Raw genomic sequence first — 27267 nt, 5'->3', positions numbered from 1 at the left:
TAAGCAGATGGTGTAATCTGATGGGGGTGGCTGGGAGGGAGGCAGACAGAAACTGCTTCACATGCCCAGCCAGTGAAGGCCTCTCAGAGGAGGATAAAAAGGAACCACCCTGATGTCAGGCAGAGGGGGTTTGGGGCAGAGAAGTCAGCTCAGGGCAACATGGAAGATCCAGGAAAGAGCAGAGGCAGTCTAGAAATGGCGAGATGTCTGGGTGTTATTCTAAGTACTTTTAAGGTACCACCCTGTCCTTCCCATGGGGGTGTCCCATATCCAGGCTCCAAGGTTCTACCTCTTTTGTCCACAGCTCCATGTTCCCCACGGTTCCCAGTGTGGCTGGGTCGGGAGTCAGGGGTGGTATCAGCCATGCACAGTTCCAGAACACCCCACCCTCCCTGGAATTTCTAAACCTTATACTGAGTCTGGGTCCCCAGCCCAACTAACATTCCCTGCCCCTATGGTAAGTTCTCTGAGGATTTTGGTGTCCCTTCCCAAAAGGTGACCAGTCAGGACCACGTGATTGTATCACAGTTTCTAGAAACCCTGGGTCCCATTGGGTTCCAGTTAGAGATTGCAGTGTGTTGGCAAATGTTTCACAACCGTCTGTCTTGCGGGAGGGGGAGCTGATTTGCAGCACCTGCTGATTTCCATGGTGTAAATACTCCTAACATGGCCAGTGACAGCCACTGACATGATGTTGGTGGACATGGAGTTGGTGAGAGAAGAGCAATAATGCACCAGTATATATATTTTCACCATACAGATACAACAAACGTAAATAAGAGCACAGATGATAGTAAAATGTAGTAAATAATTAAGAAGTAATGAACTTTGAGTTTTCATTACATTTGTATCAGCATAATTTAATTTGTACAGTTTAATTTTTAATTATGACTAAGCTTAATAACTAACTCCTAAAATTCCTGAAAAACAATTGGCTCTCACGAACCAAGAGAAGCTGACTCCAGCACTCCACTTGGGGTGGGTCTTAACCATTTCTTCCAGCAGATTTCCAAGACAATTTGCATCCTGTCCCCAGGTACCTACATAAGGAGTGATTATCCTGCACACTGTTCTCCCAGGGCGATGGGTTACTACTACCTACCGGGACATTTCAAGGTCACAAAGTATAGTTGTGTATGTTGTCTATTGCACAAGGCTGCCTGACTGAAGGCATGTTTGGGCCCTGAAATTCCACCTTTGCTTCCCATCAGATTTTGCTTGCAGGGCTGCAACTGCCTAGAGAGGGCACCTTCTGCTAATTTGCACAGAGCTACCATATAGAATTATACATACTGTACAATTTATTTTACCTATAAGGAGCCACTCAAGTAACACTTCTCTAGACAAAATGCCTTATTACCAAAAAGCTTCTTATTTTAAGTCATGCCTCTCTAAATACTTATACAGTTTAGCCACATAGTCAATCCTTGTAAAATCTCTATTCTTAGGAGAATGTTTGAGAGTGAAGATTAAGAAGGAAAAAGAGATGAGAAAAATGGTCCAGAAGATGAGACAGAGTTCTTAATCATATACATGGAGATAGATAGTGAGGAAGCACAAGGAAGCAAAAGAGGGACACCCAGGCTGCCTTCAGGAGATGTGACAGCCCGTGGGAGACCTGCATCCCCGCCCACAGGGCAATGCATGCCTGCCCAGCAGTGCAGCCCAGCTCCTCCAGCAGCAAGAGGCCCACCACCGGACTCCCAGGCTGCAAACAAACTATTGCTCAGACCACATGATAGCCAATTAGAGTGCCTCAGATAAGCCCCCAGAAGTCAGACAAGCCAAGAAATAAGGGTGCCAGAAAACGAGAAATAGTATTCGGCTGTCCATGCCCACAAGCAAGAGCTGCCATGGTGAATTCATATAGACAGATGTCAAGGCTGCTTGTCTGAGCCACCGCAATTTCTTGCACAACCAGGGTAGAGGGGACAGACCAGTATGTTACATGGGAAGACACAGGGGCAGCAGAAAGAAAAAGTGGCCGGAGGGATTTTTCAAAAGAAACTTTTATTTTATTGTTTTATTTTATTTTATTTTATTTTATATTTTATCTCTGTAAATTTTAGATTTACAGAAAAGTTGTTATATCATAATTCTGATATGCCCTACTCCCAATTTCCCAAATTGCTAGTATTAATATGGTACATTTGCCAAAACTTGTGAACTAATACTGATACATTATAATTGAGTAAAGTTCATACTTTGTTCACATTTCCTTAGTTTTTACCTAATGTCATTTTTCTGTTCCAGGTTCCCATGAGAATCCCTTTTTTGAATTTTAAAGGCAGGACTTTTATAGAATGTCCTTTGGGTTTGTCTGATATTTTTCTCATAGTTAAACTGGGGTCATGGGTTTTGGGGAGGAAGATCATAGGGGCAAAGCACCATTCCCATCACAGCATATCAAGGGTAAGCACTTTTATCACTGTTACACTGACCTTGGTCATCTGGCTCAGACAGTGTTTGTTGCGAATCTCCACTGTACTTGTTAAAAGGAAGTTACTGTGCACGGCCCACACTTAGGGGATAGGGAGTTAGGTTGTGCCTCCTTGAGGGAGCAGTATCTACATAAATTATTCTTCTTGGATTCTTCTGTTCAAGAGAGAAGTCTGTTCTCCCCCATTTATTTATTTTTTCAATGATTTATTTATATCAGTATAGACTTATGAATATTTATTTTGTACTGTAGCTGCAAATCCCATGCTACATTATTTATTTTGCTCAAATTGGTTCAGCTTCATTTACTGGGAGCTCTTTCATTGGCTCCTATGTCCCTTTTACATACCCCTTCACTTTGCTAGTACTTCTTTACTTTCTAGCACTACAAGATGCTCCAGGCTCATCTTGCATACTCTTTTCCCAAGCCCTAGAATCTGCCATTTCTCCAAGGAGCCCTGGTTCTTTTTATGGTATTAGAGAGAATGGTATTAGAAGCCAAGATCTGGCTGCTGGGTGTGCTTGTTGCTATTGGATGTCATTGCCTCTAGGCCCACTCAGTGGACAGAGCTAGGAAATATGTACACACACATCTATGTGTAGACATATACCTAAGTGGATGATATAGGTAAAGTGTAGATTCAGTGTAGTTGTAGACATAGATATAGATCCATTTTTACTTATATTAAATTAGACATGAACTCATTCGTTGTCTTCAACTTTCATCCAGTACCACATGGTTAATGCTAGATGGGGGATTTGGAAATCTTGAAACAGCACAAGGAAACAAGGCAGTGGGAGGAAAGCCCCTAGATGAAGGCATCATGGGAAGAGTCAAAGCGAACCAGGCAGTGCGCTGTGCATGCCACTGACTGTATTTCCATTCTGATGGTGGAGTCGGTGCCCAGGTCCGGGAAGAGAGGACAGGCCATGCTGAGTGGTCCTCAGACCTCCACTCTCAGGTTCCCAAGGAATTGTCCTTAGGTTTTGAAAAGAATGCTCCATGGATCCTTTGTGACTAATCCAGAAATACTGGTGTGTTCTGTTCCTAAGGTAATCAATTTTCAATCAAGTCAAAATGTGTTCAGTCAACACTGATACCACGCAAGGGAAAGGGAAAGGGAAAGAAAGGCCATCTTCAACGTCAGAATTGAGATATCAGGTTTTTATGTCAGGCTCTTCCTGTTCATGATTTTTAGTTCCCAATAAGTCTCACTTCAGAATTGTTTAAAACAAGGACAAAAGAGGCCTGAGGCATTTTTAGACACTGAGCTAGAAGAAAAAAAAGCACTGGTTTTGAATCATTCCTCACTGTGAGTAATGTGGACAGGATAATATGACTCACAAACCCAAAAGGACTCACTAATTGGCTGAACTCTGAACCCAACACAAGTATTATTATTATTTTTTTTTACTGCACTAAAAACAAATCAAATTTGTTGTCTTTAAAATCCTACTGAACCAGTTCAAATTAGAACCAGTCTTTGGAAAAAGTTGAGCCAAAAGAAAAATGGATCAGAAAAGCAAAATTATTTCCATACAAGTATTTATTTGACTTCAAGTGTTTGCACATACAAATATGTACTGCATATGTATTTCCATCAGCAGGAGCTCTTTTAATTGAGTCTCACTGAACCTACTTGCCAGATTAACCAACATGACCCATCCTCTCTACAGAGTCTGTTGGTGATGTCCCAGATGCTCTGAAGACTGACAGCTGGTGCAGGACTGGGTAGGAAGCCCTCTCTTCTGTGCATCATGCTTTTTCCAAGAGTGCCTTGTGTCTGTTCCCAAATCTGTTTATACCTATTGTGCTCACTATTGTAACTACATACTTTAATCAAATATTAAATAAACTGATAAACTACAAGTTCAAAAAAGAAAGAATTCTTGTTTCTATAAGAGCTAAATTGAATGCTTTGGGAAGATTAGATAAAGGTGTGTAGCATTTAAAATAAAAAGAATAAGTGACAACATTACATGCCTATCTGCGGTTCATTCACAAAGAAAAGTTCCCAGGAAATCAGTGGACATTTGAATGCTTTAAATGAAAAATAACATTAATTTATGTCTGTTTTATTTAATGATTCTGTACTTTCGGATTAAATATAAATGGCAGATCGCCTTCTCCAGTGTGCTAGATAAGAGGGCTTCCCCTGTGTGCACATTTCTTCTTCCTTCTGAAACACTGATTTGTCTATGATGATCATACAGCCCACAAGCTTTTCTTCTGACCAAAGACCTGCAAGCCACTGCCATTGCCTCTGGCATATCCCCGTACCTAACCTTCTGTGCAGTGATTAGCAACAGGGGCTTGAGAGAGAAGAAAGAAACACCAGGGAGAGGCTTCCTGTCCTCCATGCACCGACTGTGACACTTTGGGAGGTCACTTGGCTCTCTTGAGACTCAGTTTCTTTATCTTAAAATGGGGATAATAATAGTCCAGACACTCCCATCCTTAAGGACCACAAGCAAGAGCCTTCATAGATGAGAATATCACCCCCAGGACAAACAGGGCAACCATGTCTGCTAACAAGAGATGTTTTTAGAGGTCACTTACTCAGTGTCATTCTGAGCTCACCAAAAACAACTGCAACTACCCCCACATTTATGCATAAGTGGGGGAGCCGCACCCACCTCAGAGGGTCTTGGTGCAGATTACATGAGATGAAGTGTCAGAAGCTGGTGGCATAGAGACGGACCCAATCCGAAAGCCCCCTACATGTCAGCTGTACTGTTGTCTAACCGAGTCACGCATGTGGCTGGGTGGCCAACCCTGAAATGGAACCAGGAAGCAGTCCACTGCACAAGGAGGCAAATCTAAGGTGCAGGTGCCAAAGGGATTCATGTCTCACACGCTTTCCCACGTGGACAGTGACGGCAGACCAGGGGAGTCTCCCCGCCTCCTGTCACGGCCCACTTCTGGGCTATTCCCCATCACCCCCGGCATTGCCTGTCCTAACTGCAGCTCTCTCCCACACTGTCCCCAGGCACCTGGCCCCCAGGGAAGGCTTGCCACCCTCACACCTCAAGTCTTCGTCAGGACTGCTTCCTCTCCATGGGGATGTCCAATTAGCATCTCATACTAAATGCATCCAAAGAAAAATCGTGATTTCCCCCACAAACCAGTTCTTTTCTTAGTCTTTCCCATCTCAGTAACCACCCCCCAACCACTCATTTGCTCAAGCCACCGTTAGCATTGATTCCTCCCAATGCTCCATCCGCAAAGACCACGTATCAGAAGTCCTCTTAGTTCTATTCGTCCATGTATCTTTGATTTTTCCGTGTTGCGCCATCTCCAGAGCCATCACTCCAGGTCAGGCCTCCGTCCTCTCCAGCCCAGACCCCTACGACAGCTTCACAGCTTTTCTTGCATTCTGCCTGCTTCATCTCTGAATCCTTCTCCCTTATTTACCAGGCCCTGGCCACACTGGGCTTTTTCCTGTTCCTCACACTGGTCATGCTGATTCCTGCCTCAGGACTTCTGCTTGGTAGCTCCCTCTGCCTGGAAGCCCCCCTTCTCCCAAAAAGCCCCGGGACCCAATCTCGGCACCAGAAGCTTCCACCAGCCACTCTGTCAAGTCCCATCCCCAGCACAGCCCTCAGAATATACCAAGCTCATCCTTTAACATCATCCTGTGTGGTCTTCACAGTACTTGTCCCATCCTCAAGTGTCCTACTTGTTTACGTGTTCCTGGCCTACCCCACCCCAACATCAGCATGTAAACCCCAGGCAGTCAGAGGCTGCTCCTCTGTTGCTCACCACGGAACTGCAGCACCTACAACAATGCCCGGAGCACAGCACATGCTCATTCAGTGAAATGTGGCTGAACGGATGAACACATAACAAATCCTCCCCCAACTTGATCCCTTGACTTCCGCTTTTCCTTGCCCTCATGAACTAATTGGACTAGATTAGTAGAGCTGCAGAGAGACCTATTGCTAGTCACTCCCGCTACGCTCTCCCTTTTATACAATTCCATCATAGCACATAATACATTATTCTTCACTGTCCTCTTTACCCATCCCCCAACCAGACCAGGAGCTCTGTGTGACCAGGAGCCACACCTTACTGAGTCTTCCAGCCCCACACACAGGGTATGTGCCACATCTCTGACCACTTGCCTTTCCTGGATATGAACCAGCCTTTCCCTCCAATCCCATCTCAGTAATACTGCCACCCTTACAGTGCTTATCATCTTAGGTCATCGCATCTCTATTGATTTATTTGCTCTGCTTATCTGTCTGCCTTCCCCTGTATCCCTGGTGAGCAGAACAGTGGCTGACACATGGTAGGTGCTCAATAAAGATTTGTTACAAATGACCCTTCAGCATGTTGTCAAATGAAGGACTAATTGATAAGCCACCATGGGCATTCTAAATCTCAGGGTACCCAAAGCAGGGCAAGGCAATGCTATGTTTACAGCCATTACTCGTGTTTTCCAAAACAAGACACATGGACGTGATTCATGAAAATCACATTATGAAATAAATGGTGGGGGATTGGGGGAAGAGTGGAGATTTGGCTAGCAAGCAAAATGGGCCTTAAATTGCCTTAATTACTGATTGGTTGCTTCTTCTGTTTGGCGCCAAGAGCCCAGAGAGGAGAAACAGGTCTCTCTGCAGCTCCACCAATCTGTTCCAATTAGTCCAATTAGAAACAGGTCTATAGCTAATCGCCCAGATGTTTGATTTCACTAGAGGTCATATTGCATACGCAACCCAAGAAGACTGACACAGATTTCAGCCCACAGAGGATGGGGGAAAGGGAGACACTCAGCCAAACAGGTTTCAAATGCAAGTTCCAAGAGTAAAGGAGTTTCAACAGCCCCTTTCCGAGAGGTAGAGCTCAGGTCACCTGCCTTCCAAAGGCCCCTCTACCTCGGCCAGCTGGGGAGCAGGGACATGAGATTTGCTGGCGACGTCAGCTTGGCATCTTCCATGGGACATGTAAATAATATCAACTACATTAAGTGACTAGATCCACAGCACTGCTGAGGACATAATAAACAGAGGCTGGGCAGTGGCAGGCAAAGGGCAGTGAAAGGGGAAGCTGGGACTGAGCTTGCTGATGGAGCCAGGAGAACAGAAGCCAGCTCAGGGGTGCCAGCAGCCAGTCCCCAAAGTAAGGTTCCATCAGGATGGCATGCAAGGGCTGGCCAGAACTGGCCCATCTCAGTGGAGGGAAATGCATGGCTGATTCCAAAGAGGCTATTAAATACAGAAAAGTCCTCAAGAAATTTTCTGGCTGCACTTCACCTTTGGGCAGGTCTGCGAGGAAAAGCAAAAGAAAAGTTATTGGTTTCTACTTTATCTCTTATGTGAGTAAGATAGGCCCGTTGATCATGCCTGAAGTCCATAAAAGTTGTGAGTGGTGTCTATCACACCCTTGGCTGCACAATGGAATCACCTGTGAAGCCTACAGAATGCTGATTGCCAGGCACCCCCACTGGGGATTTGGATTTTATTGGACTTAGACTGGGGTGCAGCTTGGGAACTGGACATGTTTTAATTTCTCCAGGGACTTTAATATGAAGCCAGGGTGAGAACCACTGCTCAAACACAGACTCTATCTCTTTACCCACAGGCATGCCCACAAACTCCCATCACCCCCCAGACTCATTTTAGGCAAAGGGGAAAGAGAAGAACCACTCAGTGAGTCTTGTTGCAAAAAAGTCCTTTTGGGGACAAACAGTATACCTCTATAGGCTCTACTGACACCCCCATAATTTTCTATAAAATCCCAACTCCTCAGGCTAGCACTTTGAGGCCTCTATCCATCTGCTCACACATTCAGCCAACAAATATTTATTGAGCACCTACCCTGGGCCCCATGTTCTTGTTCCCACAAGGCTTTTATTCTGTTAGGGGAGACAGAGAATAAACAAGGAAACATTACAAATAGAATACTTCCATAAAACAAAAAGTGTAATAAAAAATAAAACAAGGTTATGTGACCTAGAAAGGCAGGTGGGGGGAGACAAGGTACTTTAGGTGTTTAGAGGAGATAACATCTGAGTCAAGTCCTGAACAATGAGAAGCCAGTGCATGAGTACCTGAGGGAAAAGCTTTCCAGTAGAGGGAACAGCAGGTACAAAGGCCCAGCCTCCATCTCCTTGTCCGCCATTTCAACTCCTCTGCCGTCCTGCTGAGTGTCACCATCTCCCCGGCCTTTGCCCTTTGGATCTGTCCCATCGGAGGTGCCATCTTCCAATCCAGATCCATCACTTCTCCAAGAACCCGTACTCTAGAAGCTTCCCATATCCTTCCCCTCCTCATTCTGACCACTCTACATCACCTCAAATGTCTGTGAATGCCCTTGGTAAATTGCAATGAATATAAAAGCGTAAGACAGGATTGTCACTATACATATTATTCATGTTAGCATCATGCCTGAATTTGCACTGAATCATCACACTCTTGCTTGTATTGCCTTGTTTCACCTGGTACAAGTGGTTTCCCCCTATGGGATCATCGGTCCTCCAGGACCAAGATCAGGTTTTCTGCTCCTTTGGTGTCCCTAGCTGCTCAGAGAACAGAGCTAGGCTTTCATTCACAGCCCCTGACCAGAGCTGTTCACAGAGGAGTTGACTAGTTGTAAATTAAGTACTTGTTTGAATGAAAGACTTAATTAGTAAGACTTGCCCTAGAACCACACAGTCTCCATTCTGTTTTGCAGTATTACTATCTCCATTTTATAGATGAAAAACCAAGACACAGAGGGGTTAGGTAACTTGCGCCACATCATACAGCCAGTAAGTAGCAGAGCTGGGATTTAAACCCAGGTCTGTCTGGTAACAGACACTGTACCACACTGCCTGACAAGGCCCCATGAAGAATGAAGGTCAGGAATCCCATTCTCAATTTTTCAATGAAGAAACTAAAAGTCATAAAGAATTAATAGAGGTGGCCTGGTTTATAGACTGAGTTGGTGCCAAAGCCAGGGTGGTTATACATGGCTATGGATGCCAAGGCCTCTCTGGTCTCTCTGCTTTGCTATGTCCCTTTCAGAAAGGTCAAAATTCTGGTCAGGATCCAGCCAAAGTATCAGATCATGACTGTGCTCCCTACTGAATTTAAGTGCTGCCAGGGAGCTCCAGACAATAGGTGAAAATGTCTGATGAAATGGCAAAAGGGAAGAAGACCAGAGCATATTCGTTCACTTGAAATGATATTTTCTCTCTTTCTCTTTCGACTGCTTGAGTGGTGGCAATGGGGAAAGACAGGAGCAAGAAGCTAACACCTCTCCAGCATCCACGGCGAGTCACAGCCTCGTCTGTAGTACGGGCTTAATGGAGGTTGACAAAGAAAAATAAAGGGTCCACACTTAACATGTGAATCTCAGATAAAAAGAAAATATTTTAGCATAATGTCTTGTGACTATTTGGGACATACTTACACTGAACACCCTAGCTTAATGAAACCTCCCTCACTGGCTCATCATGAGGATTAAACAGCACACTGACGGTGAAGTGCTCACAGGTACCTAACAAATGCGTGCCAGCACTTGGGTGAACTGGCAGTGCCAGCTCTGTAAAGACTGCTTTTCCTCCTGTACAGAACAGCTGGAAATGGATGACTCTGGACCCTCACACAGGCTAGAGAAAAGGCCATCAAGGATTACTGACTCATGGTTTAGTAAGAAAATGTACCACGAGAAGCCACGTACTTCTTCTCAGTCTGAGGCTCTCTGCTCTCTCTTGCTGAAGAGAGAAAGGGGGACGGCTGGGATCCCACAGCCAAACCAGTTGAGAGAAAAGCTCCTGATGAGAAGTGATAGAAGATAACAGGATAGTGGCTTTGCAAACAAAAATAACTGGGCCGAGCAAGAAGAGAACACGAGACGGGGAGACAGTGGGGAAGAGAACATAGGAGGGGATGGGGCTTAGGGAGATCACATGAGGAAAGTCTGTGGGAAAATGTCAAGTGGGAAAGGTCTGTTGTGCCTAAATTGGAAAATCTGAGCACGTTGCATGATGCCCTGGGAGGAGGGAAATGTTTTCGAAGATTCTTAGACAACCTCAGGTATGACTGTGAAGTAAACAAGTTTATCTTCAACATCGTTTCCTCTGCCCTTCCAGTGGCTGACACCGAGTCTGGCCACCTCTGCCGAGCAATCCTCAACACCTCAGAAACATCGCTGGAAGAAAAGCACCACCTTAATACACAACCACCATCCTAGATTTGGTACCATTCTGCTTACCTGTCCCAGGTGCCCTTCTCAGACCCCAGCCAGCTTATCCGACAAACCAATCATAACGCCGGAATCCCTTTTTTTCTCGGGATAATTTATGTGTTGAGAACACTTCCTGCAACGACTTTTTTCCCTTCTCCCTGCACTTTCTTGTTGTCTAATTCATTATCTGCTCTAATTGCAGGAGGGAGTGCTTTTCAAACAGAAGAGAGGGCTAGTTAGCCTGGTAAAGATGCGATCTTTGTGTCTCTCTCCAAAGACATTCCATGAACAAGGAATACAGTAGGTGTGTGGTAGGTATTCAATGATTTTGTATTGGCATGAAATAATTGATTAGGATGCCCTGGTGGCTCTCCTAATTTCAGAAAAGACTGTCTTATTACTATTCTTACACAATCACTTCTGGAGGAGCCACTAACAACTGAGAATCTCAGTCATGTCGTCAGTTACCCCTCCACCCTCACCTCCATTGTATAACCTTCTACTTTGGGAGCCACAAAAATAAAGTTCTCCTTCAGGCACTTATGCTGAAGAAAATTCTGGAGCCGACCACAGGAATCATGTGCACATCTTCCAGGTAGAATGGCAGATCTTGTGCAATGCCTTTGGGCAACTGATAATACACTGGGTGTTATGAAGAGTTTAAACAGCAGACTTCCCAACCTCCTTCAGCTCTTGTCTGAAACTCCATGGCCTGTGCTGACCTGCCCATAGGAACGAAAAGCATAGCAGATACTCCCTACTTCCTTATCCAAGGCCCCAGGGACTTGGGCATGCTTTCCTAGGAATGGGGGTTACCAAATCAACCATGTTTATCCTTACCCATTCTTTTTCCTACCTTTTGATTATTCAAGTGTAAGAGAAAGTAAGGGATGACAAGGGAAGCCTTAATCCGAGGGGCTCATGAATTCCTCATAGGTTCTGAGGACTGAACCTCAAGAACAATATCTGAGGCTAATGCAAAATAGTGTCTCTCTTCTAGGAGCTGTTTCCCACCAAAAATGATTTCCAAGGAATGGCGAACATTCACCATGACTCAGAAAACTCAGACTGATGACAACCCAGTATCAGAATGAACCAATATCAGAAGCAGATGCAGTTGGCTTGAGAGAAACGTTGAACAGCTTATTCCTGCTTTACCTCATGGAAGAGAGGAGATGCAGTTCTCTGAAAGTCAGTAAGGGAAGAGTTCATTTCTTCCACAGTCCTGCTCCTTGATTTGGAGACCCAGAAAGTAGAGCAATCTCAAAACTTTCCTCTACTACTCCGATGATATCGTTTGAGGCAGCCAGAGTACATTTTTATGCACACACATATAATTTCTCCATATTCTTCCAAGGGTGGCAACTCTCAAGCAAGCAACAGGGCAAGAGGTGGGAGATGGTGGGAAGTGTCCCAGCCAGGGACTCTTTGGATCCTGAAGGTGGAAAGGAGTGGGCATGAATTTAAAGTTGTGAAAGCTGTGGATAAGACATGGAAAGCCTGTTGGGAACATTTGTGAGAGAGTTGGGGGTTATAGTTTTCATACATTACAGATAGAAGAAAATCACACCTCAATCTAGCAGAGCCAAATTACATGGATGCCACTGGACTCTGGGAATGGAGGTAGGAAGGGGAAGAACAGTCAGCCATCCCTCCAACTGTGGATGTAAGAAGGATGCTCAAGTAGCACTCTGAGGGATAGTTAATGGTTCCAAGGCACTCTATATAGTCTGTTGGTGGGCTATTATTGGTTCTGGATCAATCTTTTCATTCAAAGATGAATAAATAAAGAAAAAAAGGCAGATTATGGAAAAATACTGAACAAGGGAAGCAAACACCATTCTGAACATACATTCAAGACTATGTTCAGAAGAAACTTTTTCAAAATCTTCAGCAACAATAGAAAGAAAAATGACATTCCTTCTACAAATTATGCAGAAACCCATAGAGATCAAACTGAGCCACAAAGAAAGCTAGATGAACTATAGGATATCATCTCAGAGGAATATAAATGCAATAATATATTTCAGATCTGTGTTAGAAGCAGCAAAGAGAAAAACTAACCCTATGGAAAAATACACCAGCGGTGTAAAGGGCAAATTTAGGGTGGTGTTCTAGAAATCAGGAGAAAAAAACAAGCAAGTAAATGTTTAAAAAGATAGTAATTTAGATGAGGAGGTCAAGTTTGAAAAAAATATAGTTGTTGCTCATGAAAATAGAAAATTGCAATTGAAGTAATAAAAAAAAGAGAACTGAAGAAAAATTTCCAGCGCTCAGTGAAAAACAAAGTATACAGATCGACAGCCATGTTTTATAAAAAACATATACCAGGACACATCCTGGAAATGCTTTTTAATTGAAAGAATAAAGAAAAATAAGTTTAACAAACAAAAAAGATAAAAATCAGTCAATTCTCAAACTTCTACTCTGCAGCACTGCAGCTTTTCCAGAATAAAATGGGTGGTTTCCAGAAAATTTTGAAGAAAAAAAATTTTAACCCTAAACTTGTATACCTACCCAAGTTGTTGTTTATAGATTATAGGAAATGAAAAGAGAATCTTAGATAAGGAAAAATTCAGAGAAGTGTACCTCTCTCATATTCTCCCTAAAAAAGTATTGCAAATCAATGAACTCCAGTTGACAAAAAGATGAGTCAGAATTAAGCATTTAAGAATAGGGAAATTATGGCATAAAAGAACTGGCAGTGAAAATATAAATCAGTCAAGTTACAGAGCTAAGTCTAAATAATTGTTGTAAATAGGATTCAAAAGCAAACAGCAAAGTCATTCTTAAAAGATAAGATATGGTACATAAAATACTTTGATGACAATAATCTGGCCCTTAATTTCCAGGTTATCTTTATAAAAACATGGGAGAAAGAAGTTTCAGATTCTTTTTCTTACTTAGCAGGAGGTCAAAAAATATTCTTTTACTTTTATTTTTCATCCTTAGAAAAACATAGGCTAAACAATGTTTGGGAAAAGCTTAAAAGAAAGACACGAGTGAAAACATAAACAGTCTGGAAAAGGCAAAAGTAAGCAAACAGTCTCCAACATCAGTCTCTGTCAACAAATTTCATTACTCTTCTTATCTACCTTTCCTAATAAGGGCAGGAAAGTAAGACTTATCCTTGCCCTCAAGGAGCTACAATACAGAAGGAGGAACACATTCAGCCTGATGTGAGAGCTTTTTGAAGATGTACATATAAAGTTATCCATCTGTGGGGACCTGGAATTCCTGATGGAAGTGGAGTGAGGTGGGAAGGAGAGAAGTTGGGGAAGGGAAGTCTTAGAACACTTAGAACACTTAAAGTACTCATTTGTCTGTCTGCCCTCCCAGACTCTAAGCACCACAAGGGCAGGGACCTTGTCTGTCTCCCTGGGTAGGTGGGTGGGTGGGTGGGTGGATGGATGGATAGATGGATGGATGGATGGATGGATGGGTGGGTGGATGGATGGATGGATAGTGGACAGACAGATAGATGAATGGATTTTTAGTTAATTAGACCCTTGTCTTGCTCAATTCATATTTCTCCTAGGAATTCCAATTACTCCTACTTCTAAGGGAGTAAAATTCACCCTTCCAACACACCTCCCTATGTAGGTTATCCACCGTTCTGTACCACAGTAGCAAACTGAAACCATGCCTGAGTGGCCTGGAGGGAGTGAAGTTCCTACCTAAAAGCCTATCTCACCATCAGAGAGCACCTGCCCTGGGGAGCAGAGAGGCCAAGACAGTGTATTATTCTTTGTGACTCACAGTGCTAAAATGGGAGAGAAAGAATGCATCCTTGATCATATTATTTCTTTCTTCCCGATTTGATTTAGAGCCCAGAAAGCTGATCTGTGGCATGAATGATGTATGAGGTCAGACTTTGGTTTGTGGAGAGAAGGGGGAATCAAGATAGCCGGGTTATATACCAACAGTCCTGACGTCATCGCTGTCAGCCTTTTCCCCTGTGCCTTCCCCAGGGAAAAAAAAATGAGGATATTTTCTGGTGGTGGGTCAGGGTGGAGGAGAGCTGGGAATGGAGTCATTTGCACTCCTGACCTAGTAAAAGCAGTGTTAGGCTTGTAGCCTCAGGAAACAATCCTGATGGCAACCCCAGAATCAAGAAGCAGGCTCCCTTTCAGCCCATCTGGAGTACAAAGTCCTTGTTCACAAGCTGGTTAAAAAACACACCCAGCCAGATAGATACAGATGCCAATGGACAGGTACTCACATACATAGAAAACTTTAAATCACATAGCAAGCAGGGGATCAAGAAATATTCTTTTTTTATTATAATTTTTTTATTAAGGTATTATTGATATACACTCTTACGAAGGTTTCACATGAAAAACCATGTGGTTACTACATTCACCCATATTATCGAGGCCCCTCCCATACCCCATTGCAGTCAAGAAATATTCTTTTACTTTTATTATTGAACATTAGAAAAACAGCAAGAGGCAAGGGCCTGCCTACAGCTTTCACTGATCCCGTTCACTGATCTGTCTGCTCCTCATGTTTCCCCTCCACCTGCAGGCTGTGGGAACAGCAGATACTCCGATGCCAGCAGAGAGCAGCCTCTGGTTACTGAAGGGCTCCCACAAGGGCGTAAGTGCATGTTTGCCCTTGAACCACAGCTCCTGGGAAGCAGAACAGCCGTGGGCCCTGGTTAGTGTGGATAACATCTTGCCCCAAAGGGGGTTCAGGATGTGTGTGGCAGAGCACATTTTGTGGCTTCCTTGCTTGTAGTTGTCAGGCCTGCTGCTGACCTGACCCAGCCTGTCCTTCCAGGGGAAACCAGAATCCGAGGGAATCCAGAAGAATCCAGGGGAATCCAGTGGCAGCCCATCTCCTGAGCAGAGTGCCCTGCGATGTCAATGCCTCGCTCTATGGGGAAACTGAAGTCTCTCTAAATTTACTTAAAAGGCAAAATGACCAAGAGCACCAGCAGGCAGCTTGACTGGCACTGAGGGCAGAGCCTCTGGCTCTGCAAAAGATGCACAAAAGCAGTGAGTAGCCCCTTGGCTGAGGCTCAGCCTCTAGGAGTCCCTTCCCTGACACTTCAGGACACAAGCCGTGGGGTGAGCTGGAAGGGCAGGGCCCAGCACCTGGCTCACACCTTCATGGCCAGGTGAGGAAGGACAGAGAGGTTAAGTGCCTTGTCCAAAGACACACAGCCAATCCATGGCAGAGCCTGGACTGGAACCCGGGACTCCAGGAGGCTCAGTAGATAGTGAGAAACATAGCAATCGCTCAAGGCAAGGAAACAGAGTGATCAGGAGACCAAGTTAGATGCTGAAATGGCATCAAGACCTTTTAGAATCTAATAAAATTATTTTCAAAGTAATAAAATAACACTCACCACAATTTACTATGAACCTACACCATGCCAGGCACTTGCCTGGATGTGCCCCATAAATTATTTCTCTGTGACAAGAATGATTATCCCCATTTAACAGGTGGAGAAAGTGAGGGTGGATAAATACGTTACTTGTACAAGACCACACAGATGCTGGGAGGAAATGTAAGATTCTCCCAAGTCTTTCTGTCCCCAGGAGCCTGAGTCTTGACTTGTTATGATACTAATTTTCATCAAAAGAAGAGGCAAGGAACTAGATGTTCTCTTTTACTTTAGGTTCCCATATGTTCAGACCCTAAATTAAGACAACTCCCAGAGAAGGTCAGGACATAAGGTTAAGACATAAAGTATAAAACTCTCAGAGACAAATAGATTAGTGAATTGAAAGTAGACTGGTTGGGGTTTATGTGTGCGGAGTAGATCTGCTCTGGGATTGGGCTCAGGGTTACTTGCATGAGTTTGCTGCCAGGTAAACACCAAGATTCTATTTGTGTCCTTTCTTGACATTTAATGTAGAGTCAGAATTCTCCTATGAGGCCAGGTCAATGGAAACTTTAGGATCCAAAGGATTTACTAAAGTTGGTCAGACACTTGACACTGCACACCAGGGCTCATTTGAACACTTGACAGGGCTGGATTCCAGAAGGTCTAATTAATTAGGGAATGTAGGGGAAGCTCCAAGATTCCTGCCAGTGGATGGCACCATGTTAGTTCACTCCCAGAAATCTCTTCCAATTGCCCACACCACAAACCCTTGGCTTGCTCACTGGCTGAAAGAGAAATAATACAGTCATTTCACAGCAATAAGGAAGTTATTTTTTGCCTTGTGGTGACTTTGAGGACTAAACCACTGGCTTTGGAGTTGAGAGGACCTCAGTCCAACTCCCAACCTTGAACTTTTGCTCTGTGGTATAAAGCAGTGATTTTACTTTTCACTTCATCACATGACTGGACTTGAATAAAATGCAGGACATCCAGCGCCCTCCAGAGCACCACTTGCACTGCAGTGGAATGGACATGCACCAGTGTGTACCTGGCAGCCCTGAACCTATACATCAGGTGGGGACATGGAGCCTACCCGCAGGAGCTCCCTCTCCTTACTAGTCCCCGTTCTGTTGCATTCAACCCAGGAACTGTATATAATTCACCCCACTGTGTGTCAGGCACTGTGCTAGGTATGGGGGATAGAGAGACAATTAAGACAAGGTCGCTGCTGTCCAGACACTTCCATTCTAATAGAAGGACACAGCCAGGCAAGCATGATGGCAACGAGAGTAAAAGCATGTAATATTTAGAAGGATGTAGAAGGAATGGCAACAGTGCAGAGAGTGAGACACTAATTATCTGAGAAGGTCAGGAGAGACTTTCAGAGAAGCTGATACACAAATTAAGTGTTGAAGAATGAATAGGAGTGCAGATGTGAACAATGGAAGAGACAGCCAAGGAAAGAACACATGCAAAGGCAAAGAAGCACAAATAGAGATCTCAGGCCCTCTAAGGAACTGGGCTACTCACCTATTAGAGCAGCAGCATGACTCAGAAGTGCAGGACAGTCGCCAGCTCTGGCAGCGGTAAAAACAGCTCCTCTCTCCAGCTTGTGCCCTCTGGGTCTTGGATCCCCTTGGTTCAGGACTTCTGCTCCTGTGTCTGACCTCTGGGCCCCTGACCCCAATAACACGCTATGGACATACTTCCCTGACCTTGATCTTCTGGACTCTTTTGAACATGATCCATTCTATGATGTGCAGCTATGAATGAGAGATGCCCCTCCTTCCACCATGCGCTGTGGTTCCCCAAAGGGCGAGGCCAGCTCGGCCTCCCCAACAGGGACCAGACACATACAAGGATCTACAAGTTGTCTGATGGAGCTGGTGTAAAAAATACAAATGGGAGAGGGAAGTGACAGGTACCTCCAGGAGACCAACCTGATTCCTGCTAAAGAGTCTGGACTTCATCTTGCAGACGTGGGGAGCCAGCGAAGGGCATGATGCAGGGGACTGGCAGAGTCTGATCGGCCTTTCCCTGGCTACTCTGGTGGCTACTCAAGGTGGAGGTACTAGAGGGAGAGAGAATAGGAGCAATGGAAAGTCAACCCGGGAGGCTGTTGCCATAGCCTAAACCAAGCTTCCCTGCCACTCACCGCTGGTACGCTCGGTCAGGCTCTCTCTGGAGGCAGGGGCAGCACAGACCTGAGTCCCTGTTACTCAGCCTGCCACCGCAGTCCTGATTCTCACATAAGGGGGCTGCCTCCTGTTCCATCGCCACCACTGTTCTCTCTTGCCTTCTTCTCCTTCGCCTTTGCCCTTGTTTTTTCCTCCTCCTCCTCTTCCTCCTTCTCTCTCTCTCTCTCTCTTCCTCACTCTCTGGGACACCCTGAAGCCTACGCCTTGCCTCCTGCCTCTAGCTCAAGTCTCCCTGGTGTGAGAGAATGGAAAAGCAAAACAGAAAAGCAAGCCTGAGCTATAAACAGCTAACCGAAGTACAATCAGCATGTGTCTGTGAGAGGTGATTAGGACCGCAGGGGACTGCCGTTTGCCACTGGGGTAAGGAGGAACAACAGGAGCTGCGTCTTCTCTGAGGGCTCCATCAATTTTAAAACCAGCTTTTTCACAGATTTCATGCCCTGGAGCCCGGAGGAAGAAATCACAATTCTCTCTGGTGATCCTGCCAGCAGACGGTGGGACCGAGACCCACTGAACAGCACCCTTGGGCCCATGTACTGGCTTCCCTGCAACCATCTGCCATCTTAAATTTCCCAGCACCATCTTCAGTGACTCTCCCTGGTCACACAACCTGTTTACAGACATCTAGAATTCCCAGGCACTTTCAGGACAAGGGACTTGGGATGTGTCCAAGTGGGCAGCAACCGCTTCTCTAAGAGAAGCCGTTCTTCCAGATCTATTTATGCCGATGTAAACACTTGCCAAGGAAACGAGGCATGTGGGCATGCGCTGGCCTTGCAGGCCCCCGGGGTCGCTGCAAAAGGCAACTGGAAAGTCACATGTCATAACAGTGGAAAGTACATATGCAGCTATTCTTAGACCTGGAATGTATACACTGTCTCTCTGCCTGGTGGTTCTTTCACAAAGCTCTAGAAATCTGTGAAAGCACCTTCAGCATAAACAAATCCAGAACTCTCCCAAGACAAATCATTTGCCAACTGAAGGAAAGGCCTGGGTTTATGATTTCACTTGGAGCCAGAGGTGGAAACTCCAGAAGGACCAGCCGGACCAGGCCTCAGTGGATGTCCCTGCAGCAAAACAAGGTAAATGTCTCTCATGTTTAATTCTTTTGCAGGGGGACTGCCAGATGTCATCCAATAAACCCTGTCCAAGGCATTGTTTGGTCTCTGCTTTCTATTTATCCCATCTTTAAAACAAAATCTGAATGGCTCCATGAAGTCATGGTTTAAAAAAAAAATTTGTAAATGTCCCGTTTCCATCCCCCATTTCTGTCTACTTGCCAGAGGCCACGCTCCCAGAATGACATCCATATGGGGTGGCTAACGCCCAGAAAGATGCTTAGATGAGTTTACTAAATAACAGATATGCTGGGAATCTGGAGAAAGGCTCCCAGACTTCTGCTGGTCAAGGGAATGGACTGTCATCTTGCTTCAGGCTGACACTGCAGCCCCTGACAATCAAGTGTCTTTCAACAACCTTCATTTTTGTTTGGTTGGTTTTGGTTTTGTTTCCTCAGATTATCTGAAAATGCTCTTTGCCTGTTACCTTTGAGAGTAATCATAACCAAAAAGAGAAGCATCAGCTGTGAGGTCTCGGGTGTAGGTGGCCTCCTTTCCAGGCTTCGCTAAGTGATATTCTCGGTGACACCCGCAGCGCCTTGGTAAATGGACACAGAAGCTCTAAGTCTGGGAGCCGCCACAGCTAAACCGTCCAGCACATGCTCCCTCCTGGGATGTCTACCCCACCTTGTAGGATGGATGTGGAGTCGCCAGATGGACTGCTCTTCAAAGATCATGACTTCTCATCTGACCTGTTGAGGCAGCTCAATGGCTTAAGGCAAAACAGGATGCTGACTGATGTGAGTATCTGCACCGGGGCCTGGGAGGTCCCCTGCCACCGAAATGTGCTGGCCTCCAGCAGCCCCTACTTCAGGGCCATGTTTTGCAGCAACTTCCGGGAGAGCAGTGAGGCCAAAGTTCAGCTGAAAGGCATCGACGCCCTGACTCTGGACCAGATCATCCTGTATGTGTACACCGGGGAGGTGCACATCACAGCTGAGAACGTTCTGCCCCTGATGGAGGCGGCCTCCATGCTGCAGTACCCCAAGCTGTTTGAGGCCTGCTCCTCCTACCTCCAGAGCCAGTTGACCCCCAGCAACTGCCTGGGCATGATCAGGCTCTCTGAGATCTTAAGCTGTGAGACCCTCAAGAGGAAAGCCAGGGAGGTGGCCCTGGCGTATTTCCCAGAGGTGGCCGCATCAGCTGATCTGAAAGAGCTCTGCGCCTTGGAATTGAGAGACTACCTTGGAGATGACGGGCTCTGTGGGGAGGAGGAGAAGGTGTTTGAGGCCCTCATGGTTTGGATCAAGCATGATCTCCAGGCCCGGAAATGTCACATGCAGGAATTGTTCAAGCAGGTCAGGCTTCAGTACATCCACCCGGCCTTCTTCCACCACTTTATCGCCAATGATGCCCTCCTGCAGTCCTCGCCCTCGTGCCAGACCATCTTGGACATGGCCAAGAGGCAGATGTTTTCTCTGTACAGCACCTCCAGTGCCCCCCACCTCCCACCTCCATGGCACGTCCCTCTAAGACACTCCTACCAAGATTTCCTCATCCTCTTGGGTGGAAGGAAGGACAACCAGCAGACCACCAGGGACGTTCTTCTGTACCACCAGCAGACCTGCCAATGGCAGAGCCTTGCCAAACTCCCCACCCGGCTGTACAAGGCTTCAGCCGTGGCCTTGCACCGCAGCATCTACGTGCTGGGAGGCGTGGCCGTCAGCACAGGAAAGAGGGGTCCCTGTCGAGATGTCTATGTCTTCTCCCTGAAACTCAATCAGTGGAGGCTGGGCCAGCCCATGCTGGCGGCCCGCTACTCCCACAGGAGCACTGCCCATAAGAATTTCATCTTCGCCATTGGGGGCATCGGAGAAGGGCAGGAGGTCCTGGGCTCCATGGAGAGATACGACAGTGTCTGCAACAGCTGGGAGAGGATGGCTGGCATGCCAGTCGGCGTGCTCGACCCTGCAGTCGCTGTGAAGGACCAAAGACTCTACCTTTTTGGGGGAGAGGACATCATGCAGAACCCTGTGCGCCTTATCCAGGTAAATGGCTGGTCCTTCCCATTGCGTAGGTGCATGAGTGTGTGCCCACACACACACATATTCACGTACATACACATACACACATTCACATATGTACACACATACACAAACATACACATATACACATGCACAACACACACATTCACATACTCCACATATACAAACATATACACACATGCACATATGATACACACCTGTACACATATACAGAATATATGTGTATGCACACACATGCATACATACATACACACATACACACTTGCCATTTACAGGAAGGAAAAAAGAGGGAGGGAAGGAAGGAAGGAAAGAAGTTTAATTTCAGCAAGTTTCATCTATTGATGAATTATTTTTGTGTAAGATTAATACATACAGAGGTACAACAGATACAATCTCTGTCCACAAAGAGTTTTATCTTTCTTTGAGGAAAAAAACTATATATGTAAAAGTTCAAGCTGGAATACATTGAATGTCAGATAGTGAAGACCTGTAGGGAATTTGCAGATGCTTCTAACCCAAGTCAATAAGGCCTTAAAAGTAGACTCCCAAAAGCACGGGTCCACAGTCTGTTACCAAATCCCCTGGAGCACAATCTAAGAGGAACTGAATCCAAATCCCTTTGTATGGGGTCCTGACATTTATTGTTCTCAGAAGTCTCCAGGAGATTCTATGGTACTGCCAGGTGGGGAAACCCCTGTTTTGCATAGAGTAGATGCTAATCTTACTAACAAGCTCTCTGAGAAGTATAATTAATAAAGGCCAAAATTTCAGAATAGTGTTTTCCAACTTACTAATCTCTACAATTCACCTAATGATATGAAAACTTAAATAACGAAACTATATTTAAAGATAACAAAGGAGACTGCCGATATTTGCTGCGTTCATTTGTAAGTTATACTGAGTGCCAACCACGGAAGGCCCTGGGGACCCAGGCATGCACAGTAACCACACTTACCTCCAAGGGCTTACGAGACAATTGCAATTTGGATACTGAATAGAGGGGTGCGCTAAGAGTATAAGGGGTGCCCTAAACCAGTCTAGAGGGCATCGGGTGTGAGGATTCAGGGAACTTTGGAGGGAACTGTGAGGTTGGTTTAAGCAGACCTGAGCAGACGGAGGCAGGTGAGGATACAAAGTACAAGAGGAGGGAGATCCTGGGATGGATAGAATGACATGGACAGAGAAAGGGGCTGGCAGCTCCTCTGAGCAGATGAATCTGCCATCTGAAGCAGGAGTTGAGAGGGGGGTGCTGTTCCTAGATTAGAGAACAGCTGGTACAAAAGCCCTTAGGCAGAAAGGGGACAGAGCCCATGGCCTGGAGGAAGTGACAGCATGACAATGTCACAACACAGAGCAATGGGGAGACAGGTAGTATGCCGAGGCACAGCTGAGGGTGCTGAGTCCCCACACCATTTCTGTCCACCCCCTTCCCCACTACCCTAAGCAGCCCCCTCCAGTCAGACTGTTACTCCTGAGCCTCTCCTATAGAAACTTTGGAACATTCTTGGAGGATGGGTGTTGTTGGAGGTGAGGCTGATACGGCAGGGCTTCCTGGGCCTTGTCAGGAATTGGGGCTGTAGCCTGAGAGTCATGGGGTGGGTGAAGTAAACAAATTTGAATTTTAGAAACTCCCTTTGGACACCTGGTGGAGATGGACAAAGGAAGGAGAAGAGGGGCAGTGATCTAGAGGTCCAGGCGAGGGGTGATGGTGTCTTGGGCAAAGCGATGCCAGTAGAGATGGAGAAAAGGGATGTCGTCTGATTTAATTCCTTCCTTGTTTTTATCATGCCTTCATTTCTCCAGCCTATATATTTTTGGCTCCTCCCTGACCATCCAGGCAGATTCTGAGTCTGTTCCAAATCCCACTCATTTATTTGAGCCAAGAGGGACATGTTCTGCTCTCCTCCAAGCTCTGGCCACACAATACAGATGTAATAAAGTGCATCTATGTAAAGCTAGAGCTCCTCCCTCTTTTGTAACTATTTTTCAAAATAAATTCAACAGTTATGCTGGTGATTCCACATTGCAAAACTGTTACTGATTTCCTAAGAATAAATACAAAGCTCAAAAAAGCTTTTTAAGCATATCAAGAAATGCATAGTGCCGTTGAATAAGAGCTTTGCAAAGCCAAAAACACCCACTAACATGTAAGTGATCCTTTTACAATGCCATGATGAGAAGGGGAAAAGGGAAAAGTATTCATTTGGAAGCTTTTCTTATCTACTTAGCATTAGCTTTGAAATGGAAATTCTACTCATTCAGATATAACTTAACATGAATGCTTGGGGTTGATGCAGGCATTCTTTTGAACTATACTGCAATAGGTTCCTGTGCAAATCGTGTGTGTGTGTTTGTGTGTGTGTGTGTGTGTGTGTGTGTGTGTGTGTGTGTGTGTATGCCTTTCTACCTGGTCTTTTTACTACCTCTGTTTCCAGATGGCATGAAGCAAATCCTTCACTATGACCCAGTATCACTTCCTCCCCTGGGCAAAGACCATCCTTTGTTAACCTTGCCCCTGCCTCTCTGGGAATATTATGAGGACTGTGAGCAACATTTAACCTATTTTTGAAATGATACCCAAATCTGAGAGAGAACAGAAGGCTGGGAGGCAATTACTCACTCAAGGAAAATGCAACCAGCGCTTGCTTTTCCTCCGAGGATTCCACTTTCCCAAGAGTGTCACCTGCCTATTTCAGATGAAACCATGAGGCCTGATAGCCACTGATTGCCCAATTCTAGGACACGTCGTCCTCTATGCATATTACAATGTGTAACTGCTGGTCCATCTACAGAAACACAGCCACTGATCCCGTGGGGTCACATAAAGACTGATTTCTAGTAACAGTCTTCTTTCTGTCATTTAATTATATACCTACATTTTAAAAACTGGAAAAAAGGGAAAAGGAAAAAAATAATTATTTCACCCTAATTATTATTCCTATCATATATATATATACATATATATATATATATATATATATATATATATATATATCTCACTTGAAAAAGCAATGCTCTGAGTTTATTTCTTCCTTAGGTTTATCACATTTCCAGGAACACCTGGTTCAAGATGGAGACAAGAATGATCAAGAATGTGTGTGCCCCTGCGGTGGTGCTTGGGGAGCGGATTGTCATTGTGGGAGGTGAGTCTGAGCAGAGAATGCCTAGGCTGGACACCAACTCGGCCTCTCCCGGGGAAAAAATGGTCACTAACAGACAGGTTGTGTTCTCCAAGCCAGTCTTTTTAAAAGCACATCCATCCAGCTAGGAGAGTGTGGGGGACTGAACAAAGTTCTTTTCTCATCCAGGAGTTTCTCCCTGTCTCTATCTGTAAACAAGGAAAAAAATAGTATCTGTTTCACAGAGTCATTGTGATAATAAAATGTGCTCATGTAACTAAAGCACTTAGCACTATCCCAGATGCATAATGAATACTCAAAAAACTCTGCCACTGTTAATAATATTAGCTCTTAATGGGTCATTTCTCTGTCATTGTGGTGTAGTGTCATGATTAAGAGGACTGGTTTTGGAGTCAGAGAGACCTGGGTTCAAATCCTGCCACTGGCTATATACTCTTTGACAAGTTATTAGTTTTTCTGTGACTCTGTTTATGCATCTGTAGAATAGGGATCCCAAAGGTGCCCACCTGGTAGGGCTGCCAGAAGCCCTGAAGAATCCCCCAAAGCTCCTTCTTTGGATTGTTGGGTGAGCACATGAGAAAGACAGAAAAGCCAGTGGGGGCTGGGAAAGCCCCTGGAATCAGAAGGCTGCCCCCTGAGAACAGCGTACATAAACAGGGGCATTAAGGATGCAGGGGCAGAATCAGCCATACACCAGACCATGGGCAGGTTACCAAAGCATCTCACACATTGGCTGAGTCCAGCCTCCACGTTAGGCAATGGCAGGGATCAGACGCACCCCTGAATGCTGACCACCAGGCCCAAATGAGCAGCACTGAGGTTGCCAATTTGCCATTGGTTTTCAGGTTACACAAGGAGGATCCTTGCTTATGACGCTCAGTCCAACAAATTTGTCAAATGTGCGGACATGAAAGACCGGAGGATGCACCACGGGGCCACGGTGATAGGGAACAAGCTCTACGTGACAGGCGGGCGGCGGCTGACCACGGACTGCAACATCGAGGACTCGGCCTCCTTTGACTGCTACGACCCTGAGACAGACACCTGGATGTCCCAGGGCCAGCTGCCTCACAAACTCTTTGACCACGCCTGCCTCACTCTCCAGTGCATACCCAACACCGCCGCCTTCCCTTGAGGCCCACAAGAAACCATGTGTCCTCATCAAGGTGCTTTCTGTTGCTAGAGACACAAACCCAGCTGCTAAACACTTAGCCCTAGAAGGATGCAGAGAGAGCCCCCAGCACCGAAAGGCCCAGAGCCTGGAGGCCTGGAACCGGGCACATAGTTGGCAAAACACTCTCTCTCCATACCTGCACCCACCCCACCTGCTCTTTCCCTCCTTCTCTACCTCGTCTCTTAGGCTTCATTCTACAAACAAGCTTTTGTACCCACACAGTGTGAGGACACCAGCAACTGATAACCTGAGACCCCCTTCCTCTAGCTTTGCATCTTAGGAGAGAGAATGTTACCATTACCCATATGTTAACCCTCAAAAACTATGCTAATCGACCCTTTTAAAATTCTATGCCTACCTCTTGAGACAATCACTGTTTCCAGGGATTGAGCTACTAGAATTGTCTAGTCCTGGCTCATGTCCCTGCGGGCACAGATGGGGTTAACTCTCATCAATGACCGCTCAGGCAAACTGTGCAGAATGAGAGAGTGGCCACTCCCCAAAGGAAGAAACGCTGGGCTCACAAAAACTGGAACAGCCGTTGAAATTCAGAACAAGAGGTCTGAGAGACCCAAGAGGGCCCCTGGAAGTGCTCAGTCCACGTGGCAATGTGACAGACTGGCCATGACTCTGTTTCTTTGCATTCTGTGGAAGTAGTACCCTGGAATTCCAGAAAAATATGGGCAATTTAGTAGCTAGTGTTTGCAAAATTATCTGCACTGCCAGAATAAAGTTTGTTTCTAGTGCCAAATGATGTTTTCTCCCCCCTGTAGGGAGCTATAAACCTGCAGAATTTGGTAAATGGTATGAGAATTGCTCTTCTGAGGAAAGTTAGAGATTACAGCAATTATTGCCCTCCTGGTGCCAGGGCTGACTGTCCCTACAGCCCTTTTTGTCTCAAGGTGCCTCCCATGCTGGCTTGGTCCCAGCTCAGGAATAAGCTGAAGCCGGTGGCACGTTACTCCACTGGGGGAGGTCCTTGACCATGGGGGCCAAGGCCCAGTTGAGATGCATGGACAGGGATTCTCCCAAGTGGAGCCCAGATCACTGCAATGTGCAGTCAGGATCAAGAACCTCTGCCCTGCTCGGCTCAGGCACTGAAGACCTTCACGTGCTGGCCCCACCCCCACCCTGTCCTGGCCAGCCCCGTCCCAGCCCAGCGGGGTAGGCAAAGTCCCCTCCCCAGCGACAGAAGCATCTGAAATGAGGCTGTTGCCTTGAGCCAGGCACTAGAGTGCCCCAAAGCTGAAGCATTTCTCTCCATCCAGAGCCCCAGGTCCATGTTCTGGACTTTTTCCTTTCCTCCTAGTTTGTACTTTTTGCACTTCACTTTCTCCTGTTGGGGTCTGAAGCTCTGCCCTGCTCCCCAGACCACCCTGCCCAGATTGTCAGCCCTTGCTCCCCATTCTGGACGCTGTCTCCTCACTGCTGGCTGGCCTCTTACTCCAGTCTGTGCTGTCTGGCACTCTCTGTTCAGGCCCTCAACACGTCCTCTCACTTGTAAACTGATCAGGCCAGAGAGACAGAGGACAGAAACTGTCCTTGTAAAGGTAACCCAGACTCCCACAGGGCCTGAACTGCAGGGCAGTTTCCTTCTTGTCTGACGTGACCAGTCAGCAGCATACAGCCCGGGTGATTCTCCCTCCGTCTTGAAATACCTCTCGCTGGGCCTCTGGACACCACCCACTCTTGCTTCTCATCC

General features: G+C 45.9%; 1 protein-coding gene and 1 long non-coding RNA gene across 2 annotated transcripts; one reads left to right on the top strand and one right to left on the bottom strand.

Annotated features, from left to right (window-relative positions):
* Positions 1-6854: 6854 nt before the first annotated feature.
* On the bottom strand, positions 6855-18876 carry LOC118911261 (uncharacterized). The gene is made up of 3 exons (XR_008996172.1): positions 17481-18876; positions 8263-8300; positions 6855-7710 (listed from the first exon to the last, which is right to left on the bottom strand). It is a non-coding gene; the product is annotated as an uncharacterized LOC118911261 (long non-coding RNA).
* A 199-nt stretch (positions 18877-19075) lies between these two features.
* Positions 19076-26316, top strand: KLHL38 (kelch like family member 38). Its single transcript, XM_036883091.2, has 4 exons — positions 19076-19230; positions 19665-21254; positions 24289-24394; positions 25237-26316. Exons 2-4 carry the CDS (start codon positions 19866-19868, stop codon positions 25524-25526), a joined length of 1785 nt encoding a protein of 594 aa, XP_036738986.2. The 5' UTR covers positions 19076-19230; positions 19665-19865; the 3' UTR covers positions 25527-26316.
* The last annotated feature ends 951 nt before the right edge of the window (positions 26317-27267 follow it).

Source organism: Manis pentadactyla, chromosome 3 (assembly GCF_030020395.1).
Source record: "Manis pentadactyla isolate mManPen7 chromosome 3, mManPen7.hap1, whole genome shotgun sequence".
In the NCBI taxonomy this organism is placed as follows: Eukaryota; Metazoa; Chordata; class Mammalia; order Pholidota; family Manidae; genus Manis; species Manis pentadactyla.
Note: the sequence above shows the minus strand (reverse complement) of the source record. Positions and strands in the feature narration are given on the sequence as shown.

Coding starts and splice junctions, on each gene's coding strand:
- KLHL38 (XM_036883091.2), top strand. CDS start 19,866: ATGCTCCCTCCTGGGATGTCTACCCCACCTTGTAGGATGGATGTGGAG. Junction 21,255..24,288: donor ACCCTGTGCGCCTTATCCAG/GTAAATGGCTGG, acceptor TTTCTTCCTTAG/GTTTATCACATTTCCAGGAA. Junction 24,395..25,236: donor GCGGATTGTCATTGTGGGAG/GTGAGTCTGAGC, acceptor ATTGGTTTTCAG/GTTACACAAGGAGGATCCTT.